Source organism: Larus michahellis, chromosome 14 (genome assembly GCF_964199755.1).
Source record: "Larus michahellis chromosome 14, bLarMic1.1, whole genome shotgun sequence".
Classification (NCBI taxonomy): domain Eukaryota; kingdom Metazoa; phylum Chordata; class Aves; order Charadriiformes; family Laridae; genus Larus; species Larus michahellis.
The window spans coordinates 3,095,329-3,110,955 of record NC_133909.1 but is presented as its reverse complement, the minus strand read 5'-3'; the positions used below and the strand labels follow the sequence as shown (position 1 = coordinate 3,110,955).

The window sequence follows — 15,627 nt, the reverse complement described above, 5'->3', positions numbered from 1 at the left end:
GCGGTCCCAGGAGACCCCCTGCCAGGGAGGCAGCCGGGATAAACCAGAGCCCTGGGAAGGAGTTAACTGAGCTGGGAGAGGGGTGGGAATTCGCTCCACCTTCCCGGCACCCTGAAATCCTTCCTGGGGAGTAGGAAGGGAAACAAGAACCAGGCTGTGAGCGCCGCTGCCCTAGGGGTGAGGGATGCCCACCGGCATCGCTGCCCGTCCCCGCTCGAGGAGAGCCCACGCCTTCACAATTTCCCTTTGTTTGCCTCAACCTAACGGGCTCTTACTTGGGCTGCGACCCGGCCGTGAAAGCAGAAATATGAACTTTATTACGACACAGATCCGCTCGGGACCGGGGGGGTGAGGCACGGCGGGCGGCTCGCTGCCAGAGTCGGGGGCGGGGGGGGGGGTCCAGCCAGGATGTGGGATGCTGGGGGTGGCATGGAAATGGCTCAGCCCCCCCTGTACCTCTGCCTTCTGGCTCCTCGGACCCCGAAACAGCAGCTCCTTCCCTCCCCCAGGGCGAAGGACTGGGTTCCCATCCCACCAGCCCGCGCTGGGGCTGAAGCTGCAGCTTGTTAGTGGCCCCGGCGCAGGGCGGGCCGAAAATGTCTCACTGAAATAGTTTTTTACAAGGTGAAAAAAGGGGGAGTAGGGCCGCCTAAAGAAGCGATTTCTTTTTCTGCTTTGGCAAAGAATGTCTGTTTTCAGTGGAAAAAAAAAAAAATTAAAAAAAAAAAATGAAGAAGCGTTTTCATTAAAAACGCTGAAGACCCAAAGCTTTCCAGCCAAAAATACCCAGCTCAGGCCAAAAAGCTTTCCGTTTCTTGTTGAAACGAGTCTTTAGAGAGAAAAGAGCTGAAGCTTTCTGCAGGAAACCCCAGCATCTTCTAAGGTGGTTTTTGAATGCTTCGTTCCTTTAGCTGGGTCTCAGGTTCAGGATTTGTATCTCTTCCAGCAGACAGCTGAGAGTTAAAAAACTTAAAAAATTAAAAAATCCCCCCAAACTTAATTTCGGGGATTTGCTTGTATTGCTGCTCCCGCCCCGGCTGAAGCCCCGCTCACCTTCACGTCCACTGCAGGAGAGGAGGAAACCTCGGAAAACTGCGTTTGCTGAGCTCAAAATAAAATTGTTCCCTGTTCCACTGTTCTCTCCTCGTCCCGAGGAGCGAGATGTTTTGTGGGTGGGGGAAGCGCTGCCCGTGGCTGCGGCAGCGCGGGGGCAAGGGTGGACGGGGGGAGCAGGAGACGGGCGCTTGGACCTACAGCCGCTACATCTAACCCCGAACTTGGGATTTTGTGCAACTCCGCTCTTACGTACGTGACGGCCAAGTTAGCTATGGCTATCGGAGCGGATGAAGCACGATTTATAAGTGATAAAACCTGAAATAATGTAAAGTTATTCTCAGCAGTGAGGACGTTTTATATTTCCTTAGACTCATCCTTACCAGGAGGCTGGGGAAACCGGGGAGAGGGGGTGGCAGGGAACATGGGGGGCAAGAAAAGTCATTTCAAGGGGTTGGTTTTGGGAGAGGGACGAGCAGGAGGAGTTTGGGAAGAACAAGATCTGTGGAAGCAGGAGCAGGAGAAGGGGTCGGAGGAGAAGGAGCTGTGCGGTCCCGGCCGTCCCACCCCCCGCCCGGTACCTTTGCAGGCCTTGCGGTGGGAGATGGGCTTGCTGAGGTCGCGGTAGAAGCCCTCCTTGCAGTAGTGGCAGTGCCGCCCCGCGGTGTTGTGCCGGCAGTTGAGGCAGACGCCGCCGCTCTTGCGCCCCGACAGCTTGTAGAGCTCCATGTTGAAGCGGCAGCGCCGGGCGTGCAGGTTGCAGTTGCAGGCTGCGAGAGGCAAAGAGCCGAGACCGTCAGCATCTGGAGGTGCTAACCCCAGGGGAGACCCTCTGCGTGGGGCTGGGCACCCGCAGGGTCCTGCCCGGGTGCCCCACCACAGCGGGGGTGGCACCAGAGGGGATGCTCTGGTGGCACCTCTGGCTATGGGAAGCCAACTACTAACCCACATCCCTCCTTGACCGGTGCTATGTGGGGAGCCCAGTTTCTCGGAGGGGAAGCTGTGGTCACCGAGACCTTGTTTCACGTGGTGACATGCAACGAATCTGCCTTTTGCCTCTCCCCACACTTCATGTGAATTAAAAGCCTGGGGTGGGCAGGGCTGCGAGGGCAGGGGGAACATCCATGGTTAGGTGTCCTGGGTTGAGCGACACATGACTACTTTCTCTTCTAATGCTTGGGAAAACTCCACTTTTGGAAGATTCCAGTGTCTGAATTTGTGAAAATATTTACTTTATAGCCAGCTAGGCTATGTGGGATTCAAGGTCTCCGAGTTTTCAAGCCTTGCCAGGTGCAGGGATGAGGAGGAGCGTGGCCTGGGCATTTGACCCAGGCTGGTCAACAGGATTATTTCATACCATGAACGTCACATTCAATATAAATTAGAAAGTTTGCGGCGTAGTCTCTCTCTCCCTTGATGGTGGTGGTCCAGAGAAGCTCCTTGCCCCGGTGCCAGAGCCCTGAGCCCTTCCCTTCCTCCCCAAGCCGTTGTGCTTCGCAGTGTCCGACATTCACTGTCCACTGCTGGGAGTGCACGGCTTCCTACTGATACAATTCGCCGAGTATAATTCTTGTATATCGGGATTAATACTGGTTCTTTATTAATTATCTGTTAATTATTTAGTCTTATCCTATTAAATCTATTTCTATTTCAACCCTCATGTTTCCTTGCTTTCCCCAATTCCCCTTTCTGGGTGGGGAGGGGTCATCGGGTGATGGAATAATCGTCTAAACGACAATAAATTGTCATGGGTTTTCTCAAACCGTAACTTTAGGAAATGGCAATGGACAGCCCCCCCACCCCAGGTTGCTCCTCCAGCTTTATCACAAGCACTTTGTCCCATCCAAGCACTGCTCCCCTCCCTTCTCCCCCGCTCTCCCGCTGCGGTGCTTCATACCCTGCTCCTGCTCCGTACAAACCTCTGCGAAACCCCCCCCATTTCCCAACACCCCGGGAGCCCCCTCTGTCTGCCCCGGTGGGAAAAGGGGGTTTCCAACATCACCTGCTCGACCTTCCCAGTATTCCCTCTCTCACCAATCCCAACATATATATGTTTCAGCTCCAAATATCGTTTCAAGACCTTCCTAGCTAGCTTCTTCCCTGGCTTTCCTCGGTACCCGCAGCAGAAGGCTCTGTTAGGGGTCTGCGCCCTCAACGTGCCTATAAAACCTCACCTCCACCCCCGCGTCTCCCACCCCGCCGCTGGGACAGGGCCGGCCTGACGCCCAGTTAGCCAAATACCAAAAAAAAGTCCCCCTCTGCTTTGATTGCATGTGCCGTGTCTGAACCTGCCGGGAGATGTCCAATTTCTCCACCATATGCAGCCTAATGTCAACACTGGGACTATTTTAACAGGGGGCCTTTGCAAAGGACAACTTCGGGACTTCAAAAGCTCGACCCCTCGCCTGCCTCTCCCCCGAGCTGTCACGGGAACATCAAGAGGCAGTTGCTGGGGCTCTGTGCTTTGCCGAGAATTTTATAGCTTGTTTTCTTTTCCCTTTGCTTTTATTTGCTCTTCAGCCCCCGAACAATGCATCCGTGCAATGCCAACCCACAGCTGGGCCTCTCGGCTCGGCACGAAGGTGTCACGGCTCTGGGCTTGTCACCTTCCTTTAGAGCAGAGACATCTTAATCCCTCATTCCTTCCTGTTTACCTTATGGTGCTTGCCCAAGACAAAGACACGCTATATTTGCTTAATTATCAAATTTCAGCCCAGAAAATTACAGTGCAGTTCCGGATTATTTCTCAGGAACAATCCCCAGCGAATCCACGACGTGAAAGCCAAGGGGAGAGCAAAATCCCCCGGACACGTCCGACCAGCGGGATGGAGCCTGCTCCCTCCGTGCTTCGCAACCTGAATTCCTCTGGCCGACGTGGCGAGGCCCAACCTCACGTCCCCACCAGACGCCAGCAGAGCAGAGGAAGCAGCCACCAACGTGCTCATGGCGAGAAGAGCGGCTGGAGAGCAGTTTGCCAGCCGTGAGAAAGGGAGATTCCTGACACCGGAGCAGGGCCGCGGCTTTTCACTGCGGTTTGCCTCTCCTCGCATGAGCCCGCCGGCCTGCGGGAGCGTTTTGTCGCCTCCCAAAACAGGAGACAACCATCAAGGAGACCCAGCTCCCGCACGCAGAAGGAGTTGCTGCTTTTTACGTCTCCCGCAGACACGTTTGCTGACGCTGCGAGCGCACTTACACGGCCTGTTTGCATCTAAAAGAAGCACGGGAGCAAGCACCGGCTGCTTTCGCCGTCCCCCCTTGTAGGTTTTTCCCCTTCCATCTTAATCTCAGGAAGAAGAGCACTTCGTGCTTCGCCAGGAGCCCCCCAGCAGCCGCTCAGTGATGATATTCTCCTTTTCTGCCAGCACGAAGGCTCCGCCGCAGCGAGCACCGCACAAACAGGGGATTAGAGGCGATTCTCGCCCCGCAGAACACATGAGCTAAGTTTTTGGGAAGGAGGTGGCCTTTTTAAAGTCCCAATCCTGGTTTTACAGACCGAGATGGTGAGATGAAACCCTTTTGCCGGGCGTGCAGGAGGCACAGGGCCGAGGGCAGAGCTTTCCCCCAGGCATGGACCGTCTGAGAGATGCAGCAGGGCTGGAACATGAAGGATGTCCTCTGGGCCATAGCCATCAAGGCAACACCTGCGTCAATGGCACGGCCTCAGGATTCAGCTCAAGCAGAAGAAAAAGAGATTTAAGTCCCTCAGTCGAAGGGTCTGTCAGCCCTGCTGTGACCACGGAGGCACACCTCCATCGTTCAGAGCCCTTGAGGCTCACCAGCAGCTCTGCTCTTGGTGCTACAAACCCCAGGATTTATTTAGTCCCTGTTGACCAGCATGAAGAGACATTTCTCCAGGGCCTCACATGAAGGCAGGGCCTCACAGAAGACCTAGTTCTTCCTTGAATCTGGCAGAGATGGTGTTTTCCAAAGAGCATGAAAGCTCACCTCCTCCTAAAACTTGTATTTTAGGAGAGCTGGACTTGGTACTCGAGTATTTTGCAAGATTTCACAAATCCCTTTTTAAAATTCAAAGCTGAGCCCACCCGAAGAGCGAGTGAAAAATCTTCGCATTTCTTTGGGTTGCTTGATAAGCAGAAATGTTTTTGCAAAGCCAGGAAAGCAGAACTCCTGGGATTTTCTCAAGATCTTTGCAAATATTTCAGCTGGTCCCACCAGGGCAGAGCTGCGCGGGAACGTGGAGGAATAAGCGGAGTGTGCATAGCTGCTCGCAGCCCTGCTCCCGGCATCAATTTGACATTGATTTTCCAGGGATGGGAAAATCCAGTGTCTGGAGAAGAGAAGAAGCTGAGACTCACAAGGAGCTGGAAGGATCTCCCCAAAACAGTTATCCCTGTGCTCATCCAGAGCCAACGGCATAAAGATTGTGTGTGTCTCGGGGTATGAGCCCTCCCAGGAGGGAGTCAATGAGCTGGGAGAAGGTGTGGGCTGGTCGAGCCCCTCTCCATGCCCAGCGTCCCTGCGCTTGGCCCCGCTGCGAGCTCCCTGCAAGCCCCGCAAGCAGCCAGGGACCAATGGTCACCTCTCCACTCTGACTTCTCAGCTTTTTTTGTCTCCATCAGCTTATGTTTGGCTCTGTCCCCTCCTTCCACCTGCACTCCCAGGGCACTGAGGACATCCGCTGGGCACCGGTCACCTCCCAACCCCATGCGCATGGCTGCTTTTCCATCATCCACCCCCTCCCGCTCCACCTGTTTGTGCAGAAAAAAGGGGCCAAACTGACCCAAAAAGAGTGGTTTTAATTGAAATTACTGTCTCCTGTGTTCACCCTGAGTGCCTGGGTCCTGAGTGGCCAGTGCTGCGCACCTCTGGCCACCAGCCAGGGCTAGCTGGCCGTTCCATCTGTAGCCTGATGTGTTTGCAGATGCCCAATGGGAGAGGCTTGGTCTGACTGAAGGAAAATAGCCATCCTAATTTTTCCTGACAATAGCGCGTAAGGACGGAAGAATTAGGGCAATGCAATAAATGACCCATCTAGGCGTCAGAAAGTCCTTGCTGGGGACGAGGCTGGGACTTGTCACGATGGGATCCATCACGCTGGTGCTACAGCCTGGGAGAAAAGTGGAGCGAGGGGCCGGGGAATGCTGAGTGGGGGCCATGCCCGGGCACACCGCGATGGCTGTGAGCCGGCCGATAGGACCCACAGGGACCCGGCAGCAGGTCACGATGGGTTTGGATGCCAGCTCCGAGGCTGGGTGCCATGGGCAGGGCGTGCGGCTCGCCCGGCCACATTTTCCCTGGACAGAGAAGCTCAGGAAACGCGGCTCCCGCCCACCCTCTCCCTTGGCCCAACGGTTAATCCCCCGCTGTGCTAAAGCATTTTGCCTCGTTCCTAACATGAACTGGCCTGGCTTTAATTTCCAGCCAGTGCTTCTTGGTTTGAATTTCCCTGCCACAGTAAGTGGCTCTTTAGCAACCCATCTTTTCTTTCTATGAACGCCTTCGCCCTCTGTAACAAAAATCACCTCCCAGTATTGGCATCACCTAGGCTCCCCATGCCTTGCTTTCCACCCTGTGGAGAAGACACCCCTGCCCGGGCTGCAGACCCAGCGCAGACCCAGCTACGGGCAAAAGACGTGCCAGATGCTGAGACCTCTCCGATGAAAGGTTTTGGCTCCAGTTGCTCGACTAAGCTCAGTGCTGCTGTCTCCTGCTCTCTTCTTTCTCTTAGTTTGCCAAGGACCTCACAAGCCTTTTGTTCGCTGGCTTTATTGCGCCCAGATGTACAGAGCTTCATCAAACAGTCTCTACCTGGGCCGCCAGGCTCCGATACAAATAACCAGATATCACTTACACACAGATGTTCAGAAACCTGGAGAAGGTCGGAGCGGAAAAGAGGAAAGCTGTGGTTTGGCGCCGGGTGAAGAAACTACAGCAGAAGCATCTCGGCATTAAAAACAGCGACTTGGCCAAATGACTCCATCGAAGAAGGTCAAGGCGGGCAGATTTTTCCATTTGGGAGAACGAAAGGAGATACATGGATGGGAGGTGCGGGCTGGAGCGGTGCGGTGGGAGCTGTGGTTGTGGTCTTTTGTGCTGCTGCCGCGTCCCCCGGGCCCCGCGTCCCAGCGCCCTGCGTCTCCCAGGACGCATTCCTCTCCGCGGTTTTCATTCAGCAATGACAATGCTGCCCTTTCAAAAGACCCCACCCTTCCAAAACTTATATTTTGGCAATTTTCAAAATGCAAATTGCTTTTTAAACAAACGAAAACCCCAAAACATTTTGTTTTAATTTTTGCAAACAATAATTCGGGGGAGGGGGGAAGGGAAAGGGGAGGATAGAAGAAGCCAGGGGCTGAAAGTAATCTCTAAATTTGAGTTGAATTTATGAATAGTCTCAGTCTCCTTAAAATTGTCCTTTTCCCAAATAAGTTTGGGTTTTTTTTGCCAGAAAATTGCTAGCTCAGCCTGTGCCATTATTTCTCTTCTACAGGAGTAAGCCTCACGTACATCGTCCCGGCCAACAGGAGAGGCACTCTGCCTGTGCCCATCTTTGCTCCCAGGGGATCCCTGGAGATATCTTCAGGGACATAATTTTTCAGGACCGTATTCCTCAAGGAAACAGCCACCCTTCAATCAAACAGAGGGGACAATGGAGATGGAGCAAACAGAGCCAGCAGAGATCTATCTGCTTGCTGGACTGGGAGGTAAAGAGAAAGCCCCTATGGAGACAGAGGGAGGTTGTCCCTGGTCCCCTATGGCATCGCGTCCCTTCAAGCCTGCTGCTGGCTGGTTTGAGGTTTTGGAGCAGCCGGGCATGAACCTGGAGCTGCCGGCCGAGCTCCTGCACATCTGCAAGCCAACAGAGCCCTCTGGTCCAGCATGGGCTGAGGTGTGTTGAGTTTCAGGGCTGATCCTGGGTGGTGTGACCCTGCAGAGATGTCTCCTGGGGGGCATGGATGCTGCCCGTGCTGGGGAGGGGGTTTCTGTCCATGCTTGCTGCAGCAAAATGGCAAAGCATGGATGAACACCGACTGTGGCGGCAGTGAAGTCCTGCACTGTATGGCCACCGCACGTGGCCCCGGGAGCTTGGAGCCATCAGGACCGAGTGGCCGGATCCAGCTCTGCTCGCCAGGCAGGCAGCCCCGCACCCTCCCGCGTGGCTCCGTGCCACCCACCACAGACCCAGTTGGCCGACACTGAACAAAAACATTTTCTCGGGAAAATTCATTTGCGTGTGCTGTTAAGTCTGAGTAAGGAGGAGGATCGGAAATTGGTTGGGTTTGCTCGAGCTAATCCACCGGAGGGGAAATCCATCGGGGTGTTGCGGCTGCGAAGGGGAGACACAGGGTCTGCGCCAGGCCCCAGGTTTTCCTGACAGTCGGAGCAAAAAGACGGAGGAAAGTGTGTGGACGCACCACAAAATATGTAGCTATGGCTGGCATCACCCACGAAACCGGAGCCACAAACTCGTCTCGCAGCAAAAACAAGCGTGCTCTGCTGGTGGGGGAAGGAAAGCCCAATCCTTGCTGATGCACCCCAGAGTCACCCCCCACTCCCGGGGTTAAAGGCGTTTTGGGCAGCCCCTTGCATTCTGACCTTCTCCCAAAATGCCTCTCGCCCATCTCCACCCATGAGAAACACCCTGAGAGCAAGGGAAGGCCAAACTGCAAATGTAGATGAAGCAAGAGAGAGGGGACCTGGGGAGAAACACGCTGAGAAAATCTTCCCAGTGCCACAGAAAGGGGTTGGGGAACAGAAGACTTTTCCACGTGTGAAAAACCTGAGGAACGGCAATTCCGTGGAAAAGCTCTAGACAAGGTGGCATCAGAGTGACCCAGGAACTCCCTGGGGATGCTGCACACCCCAGGTGCCCTTTACTTCCCACTTTGCCCAGTTCCATACATGATTCAGGGACAAGGAGGCCCTGGAGATGTCCCCTTGTCAACGTTGGTTCTGCAAAGTATAACAACGCTCTGCAATACAAGCCCAAGCCAGTAACAGCAACATTTACGCCTGCTTGAGATTTCCAATGATAAGACCCTCATTTTCTTTTACGTAAAAAAATGCCAAGCTCACTGTTTGGGCTGAAATGTGTCTGACTGGGTGTCTGACTCAGGTTGAATATTTCCAGAAAAGTTCCTGCTAAAATGATTCAGCTGCTAATGAGAAACGAGGCTAGTGAAAAGTACAGTGTTGTGCCAATGCTAACAAATTTGGGGTTTTCTTTCCTTAAAGCAAATCTATTGCCCTTATATTTGAAGCCAAGGCTTAAAAAGAAAAACATTGCTCCCTGGTAGGGATATGTCTTTTGCCGTCTCTAAGAAGAACTGCTCAAGCTTGGCCAAGTTTCTAAGTCACTGAAAAACGGGGGACACGTTCGGTCGAAGTTGATGGAGTTTTGCAGCTGAATTCCCTGAAGATCTTATTTTCCCTGGCCAAACCACGCTCAAAACCAAGCCTGTAGAGGCAGGTCAGTAGATGCTTGTCCTGCTGGTGGACTCTCGGGTGCTGCATGCGGCAGTGCCAACCTGCGGTGCTCCCTCCTGCCTTCGGTACAAGATTCACCACCGAACATCAGACCTCCCCGACAGCCGTGGTCATTGGCAGGCCCGTCAGCAAGAAGGGTGAACTTTCAGCAGATGCGAGGGAGCGGGCAGGAGAAACAAGTGCTAAACAGCAGAGCTTGATGGATTCAACCCATGAGTGCGTTTTGGGGATTGCCCTCACCCCAGCAGACAGTAGGGGTAAACCAGGCATGTCCATGGTAAACCAGTTGTCCACCAGGACCCTTGGCCAGTTCTAAATACTGGCCATGAAAACCGGGCAGCAGACAGCTTGGCAAAGCCAACAACCAGTGTGTGGTCTCTGGCACAAGAGAGAAAGGCCAGAGCTGCTCATAGATCAAACCCCAAAGAGGAAAGGACAAGTGCCATCAGATCAGCTACTGAGGGTTACTTGGTCAGCACCCACAATTATCAACTTTTCTCCAGGGCTGTGAGACCAAAACTCTTCCCAATAGCACAAGATCCCTTTGAAGAGCACCCGGCAGCTGCTGCAAACTGGGCATGGTGGCTGCTTGTCTGCCCATCTAGCCCCCCATGCCATGGGAGCTCATTCCAACAGCAACAGACACTACTCACGACTTAACCTGTGGTGTGAACCTGTCTGCCTGTGGTCTGATATATGTTTTTATTAACTTCAGGGAGGGAGATATTTTCATAACTGCTTCCACATTTATTAGTTCCATGCTGGACTGGAGCACTGAAATCTCCCTAGGTATTTCCTGGCTGCCCACATGGTATTTCTGGCCCTGCAGGAAGCATCAGAGGAGCAAGAGCAAGACTTATTCCTGGGAGATTTACAGCTCTGAGATGTTCAGATGATGAGCCAGATTTTAACAACCTCTGAGCAGTGGAGATCTTCCCATTGCTAGCCAGCACACGTGGCAAACAGCTGCTCGCAGCCAGCGAGGTCCCACTGATTTGTATATTCCTGCCTTGAACCCTGGGGAACATCTCCAGTGACCTGTGATGGCTCCTTCAAAGCCACCAGGCAGCTGACTGTCTATCAACAGGCGATGAGGAGGGATGAGAAACCTGTGGGCCTGTTGTCTTGCATTGAAATGCTGAGATTTGTGGCAGCCTCTCACCCAAGGCATTTTATCCCAAGACAAAAGCAGTCTTACTCAATACAGGATGGAAATCACAAAGCAAGCTTAGCCCTGGTGCAGCACACGTGGTTGTACTCAAAGTGCCTGGAAATGGGCTGCAAATTGTCCTTGGTTCCTCCAGCGAGTATGCTGGGAGGGGACATTGGCTGTTCTTCACCGGAGACTGGAGTGGAGTCTCCTTCCATCTAGAGCACCTCTGAAAGCACTCTGAGCCTCGTAGTCTACGTCCTGAGTCTGGCTCAACAAGGAGTGGAGGAACCATCTCTGAGGGGTGGGATGAGAGCTCCAGGTGGACCTCACCTGGGGGCTGACCGGTGGCTGGGAAGGAGAAGGGCAGAGAGTGTGCCAGGCTCTCCTGTCCTGCACCGAAACTGCCAGCACGTGGCACCCATGTTCAGGTCCCAGCATGGCCAGCGAAGCGATGGCGCTCACAGGCACATTCTGGGTGGTCTAACAAGAGCTCCCTTTTCTTCAGTAGCTGTGGGATTTGACCAGGAGATTCTCTCTGCAAATCGTGTATTGTGCAGGAAGTCTGCAGATAAGCTTCAGCCTGGACAGAGCTTAACTAATTTATTTTTTTGAGAAAGGAAAAGTCAAGAAGTGAACTCTTTATTTTAGTCTGGGAGATGATACCAGGCTGTTACTAGTTTTCTTTATCCAAATCCAGCCTCCTGAGGTTGTAAATACTTTGAAAAGAATTGTTTGCATCCCGTAATTCATGCAGATGCCATCCGAAGGCAGGAGCTAACAGCAGAGCTCACCCGACAACCTGCGGGTTATCAGAGAAAGCACAGAGCCACCAGCCCCCGCTCTGCCCACCCCAGCTCAGAGGTGCTCCTTAAGCGTCCGTGTTTATTTAGAGTCCGAAGGGAATCCACTTGGGAACAATTTATCCACTTAGGCTCTGGCCTTGTGGTTTCCCTCTTATCTGGTACAGATCTCAGCAGCAGCTTTGCTCCCACCGCTGCGGGGGTTGTGGGACTTTCCAAGAAGACCTTTCTCCTCTCTCCACCCCAGGCTGTGGTGTGGTGCTTACCTCCTACCTGTCCAGACCGCTAACCTCAACGGGCAGTTAGGAAGGGCTGCAGGTTGAGCCGATGCTTTTCAGGGTACCCAAATCAACACCCCAGTCCCCAAGTGCTTGGTCTCATCCATAGTTTTGTGTTTCTGTAAAACCAGAGCCCCGCGGCTCAAAAGGAGGGCACGTGGTGATGGGGATGGGAGCACTGGAAACCTCAAAGTGATGTTCCAGCCCAGCCCAAGGGGCAGGAGCTGGCACAGCCAATGCACAGGCCACCACTGCCCCGGCCCAAGACATTTTCCTGTAAGTTTTTCTACATTTCTGATGCAGGAGCTTGAGGGTTAATGTCACAGCAGAAACAAATATTGAAAGAATTTTGCACATTCAGAGCAAAGGTTACCCAAAATGCAAAAAGCCGGATAATGCAACCAACCCAGCGAAGAGTCAAAAGATTTTAAAATCGGTATTAAAACTGCTCTAGCCTAAAAGGACCGAGGGTACAAACAGCCTTAGCTCTGCTCCCGCCATCGCCCCAAGGAACCAGGAAACTTGGCCATGGTTCCCCAGCAGCCGAGGGGCGGGAGAAATGCAGAACGGTTTTAAACCAGCTCAGGCTGCGATTCCTCCGGGGCAGAGCCAGCTCAAAACGATGCCGCTCATGTGCCCGGTCGCTGCCTCTCCGGTTGTGCTAATTCAACCGCCTGTGAGGTCGGGCTGCGCCGGGCTCTAGTTTAAAAACAAACAAAGCGTGTTTCAGGAACGGGTGGTGTTTTTTTAACCCTAGATCATTTCCCAATCTTGTCTGGAGCAGGGCCAGGGGAATTGTTAAACCGGCCCCAACCAGACCCACTACCGAAGGGACCCTGGGGCTGGGAGCCCTGGGCTGCCACCAGAGCCCGTCACCAAGCTGTGAATAACCCCCGGCCGGTGATCTCCCCAAAAACACAGCGACATCCCCTTCGAGGTGACACGGAGTCCGGCTCCCTGTGACGCTCTACAAGAAACACCTCTCCGAAGACCAGCTCTCGCAGGATTTCCCTTTGGAGGCTGTCGGCACCGCTTTCTCCTTTGAATCACCCTTTTGTCCTTCCCCGGCCATGGGTTTGATGCTGCCTTCCCTCCTCTCTGCCAGCATCGCATCACCTCGTCACCCCAGGCTGTGCCACTGGCTGAATCTGTGTATTTACAGCCCCCTCAAACCCCCGTATCCCCTCTCCCAGCGAGGACAAGGGGACCCCTGCCCAGAAGACTGCATCCGTCTCGGAGCTGGGAAAGGATGCTACCCTGCCGGCAGCTCACACGAGTGACCCGCGGGGCTGCTGTGTTGCAGCATGGACAACAGCCCCAGCGAGAGGGACTCTCCAAGGGGATGGTCCCCTCCGTTTTGTCCCACATCGTGGGCCTGTTTGGGAGATGGTCCTGCCTGTGCCTGCAGATGCTGGTCCAACCCCTGCCTGGCGCTGGGAGAAGGAGCAGGAGATGGCTTCGGGAGCGCTCGCCCGCGGCCTCCTCCCCTTCCCCATGAATTACAAACCTCAGCTTGGCCACTTGACGTGCCAGACAGTAACACAAGCTTGACAGATGACGGCTCTCGGGAAGGGTTTTGGTTTCTCTCCGAGGCCGAGCTGGCTCAGGGGAGCAGTTGGCAGATCAGCGCATTCGTTTCCACCCGGCCGAGCGGGGCCCAACGTCTGCGCTGCCGCAGAGATGCTGGCCGTGCGGTGCGGGCTGTCCCCCCTCCCAGCAACACCGCCTGGGCTCCACCACTTTTGCTCAGTGGCTCTTTCCCTGGCGAGGAGATGCTCCCCAGCACGGTGCCGCTTCCCACAGCCCAGAGCCCAGCCCAGGAGGGGCAGAAAAACTCATTCCTGCCCACGCCATCCCCAACCGCAAAGCCTTGGCTATGCCAAAAAGGACACACAGGTCCAGATAAGAGACCTCGAGCCATCCTAAGCTGCCGGGGCTGAGATTGACAGTCAGCCCTTTTTTGAAAATGTTTTTCAGTCCTTATATCAATTAGTGCGTTCCAAAAGAGATGAGTGCTCCATAGGACTGGTTTCTTGCCATAGCTGTTGTGCAGAGAAGAACTAGTGTCTTCGAAAGCAGAGGTCAAGCACCGCGGGGCCAAAATCAGTCTGGATCTCCCCTGCATGGTGGCTCCCTCGCTGTTTTTCTGGCAATGAGGTTCACTAATCGCTTCTGGCTGGTTCGGTTCACCAGCAAACAGCCCCCAAAATGGCCTGAACCCCTGGAAATCTCAAAGCGCTCTGCTGAGGCAGGTGTGTACGTGGGAAACATCATCCCAGGAGCCTGGGGCTAGGCACCAACACATCGCCTCCCTGTTACGCTAATAAAATGCAGTAGGTTGCTGCAAATTAAGCCCTGTTCAATCAAACCAACAGTGAGTATGAAACAGGCGCCATCCACCCCGCCATGCATGGCTGGAGGAAGGTGGGAAGCCGAGCAATGGCACACATGTTTGTTCCCTCTGCTCTGCCCTTGTTCCTGCTCTACCAGCACCCCGAAATTTGGTGGCTCTCTTGATGCCAAGGCAACCAACAGCCATCAGGTCTCCCTACTACCAAGCCCATTCCTGCCCACCATCCCCTCTCCCAAGGCACGCTCTGCCGGAGAATGGGCACACGCTTCCCCGGGCCACCACGGCTGGTGACAAACGCAGCTGCACCATCCCCTTCCCCATGCTCTGGCACCCTCACAAACTCCGCCAGATGCAGGGAAGGTGCCACCATGGCTCTGCAACCAATCCCAGTGTAATCCCAGCCAAGGTGCCTAACACCACTGTGCCTCAGTTTCCCTTTCTGGAAGCAGGCATATGCCTTAGAGGGATCCCGGGAGGTTTTGCTTTGGGAAAGGCTGAGAGTTCTGAGTAACAGAAGCCAGAACTCTCCGTGGGTCCGCAGAAAGATGTTCAATGCATTACAAAAATTCAGCTCTAGCTGAGAAACCTCAACAGAGGTGGATTTTAATTCTACTCCCAAGTCTTCCAAAACTTCCAAAACGCTGCACCCACACAGTCCTGAGCAGGAATCCCAGAAGCTGATGGGGCAAACATCCACCACCCGCCCCACGTTAACCTGGAGCCCGCTCGGGGCTGGCTTTCCAAACGCCGCGCAGGTGTGAAGAGCTGAGGATGCCCGTGTTTGCTCAGCGATATTCGCACCTTCGGGGGCTGCGGACAAAGCTCTCCTTTGTGGCTGCAGCCGAGCCCGGGTAAACAGAGCTATCTTATCGCCGGGATGCTATCGGGCGGGGGGGGATCTGAGAAAGAAGGAAAACTCCAGCTTACGTGCCCTGACCCCCTCGTCAGCGTTATCATCGGCTCGGACATGAAAGTATTTCAGGGAGGTGTTGGGACAAGCTTGTCTGCCCTGCTACCCCCACCGCCGCGGGACGGCCGCTTTCTGCTCCCTGCTCCCCGGCCAGGCTGGGCACTGGTGTATTTTTTTTTTTTTTCCTGGAGATTGGGGTTTTATCAAAAGCTGACAAGCTTATCCCGCCTTATCAGGGGAGCAGTGCTACTGTTAATGGTTTTCTGTAACAGGCTCTGGGCAAAAAATGTTGATTGCTGCCTGGGCTGGAGTAGGTCGGGGAGGGCGGGCGGCCGATGGGGATGAGCACAGCATCCTCTGCCCGCTGCAGAGGTCTCTGCGGAAGGCAGCACGGCAATCCCACGCGTGAACGGGACCATCCTGCGCTGTCCTGCAATGCCTGCCATCAAGAGCCCAGCAGCGGTGGACATTTAAAGGCCATATCCCACCCTCTGCAAGGGAGCTGCCGTCAGCTCGGGTGTCCCACACACACGTCCATCTGGAACACGGTATTTCACCTTCTCACCTTCCCTCCGATTGCCATGGGATATGTTATTTTTCCTTTCGCCTGCTTCGCAGCTGAAAAGTGATAG

The 15,627-nt window shown here is 54.3% G+C and overlaps 1 protein-coding gene across 1 annotated transcript in view; it reads right to left on the bottom strand.

Annotated features, from left to right (window-relative positions):
• NTN1 (netrin 1) overlaps positions 1-15,627 on the bottom strand; it is a 115,985-nt gene that overhangs the window by 56,016 nt on the left and 44,342 nt on the right. Inside the window, exon 2 of the mRNA XM_074607370.1 lies at positions 1,635-1,823. Within this exon, the coding sequence (XP_074463471.1) occupies positions 1,635-1,823 (189 nt within the window). The remainder of the gene's footprint in view (positions 1-1,634; positions 1,824-15,627) is intronic.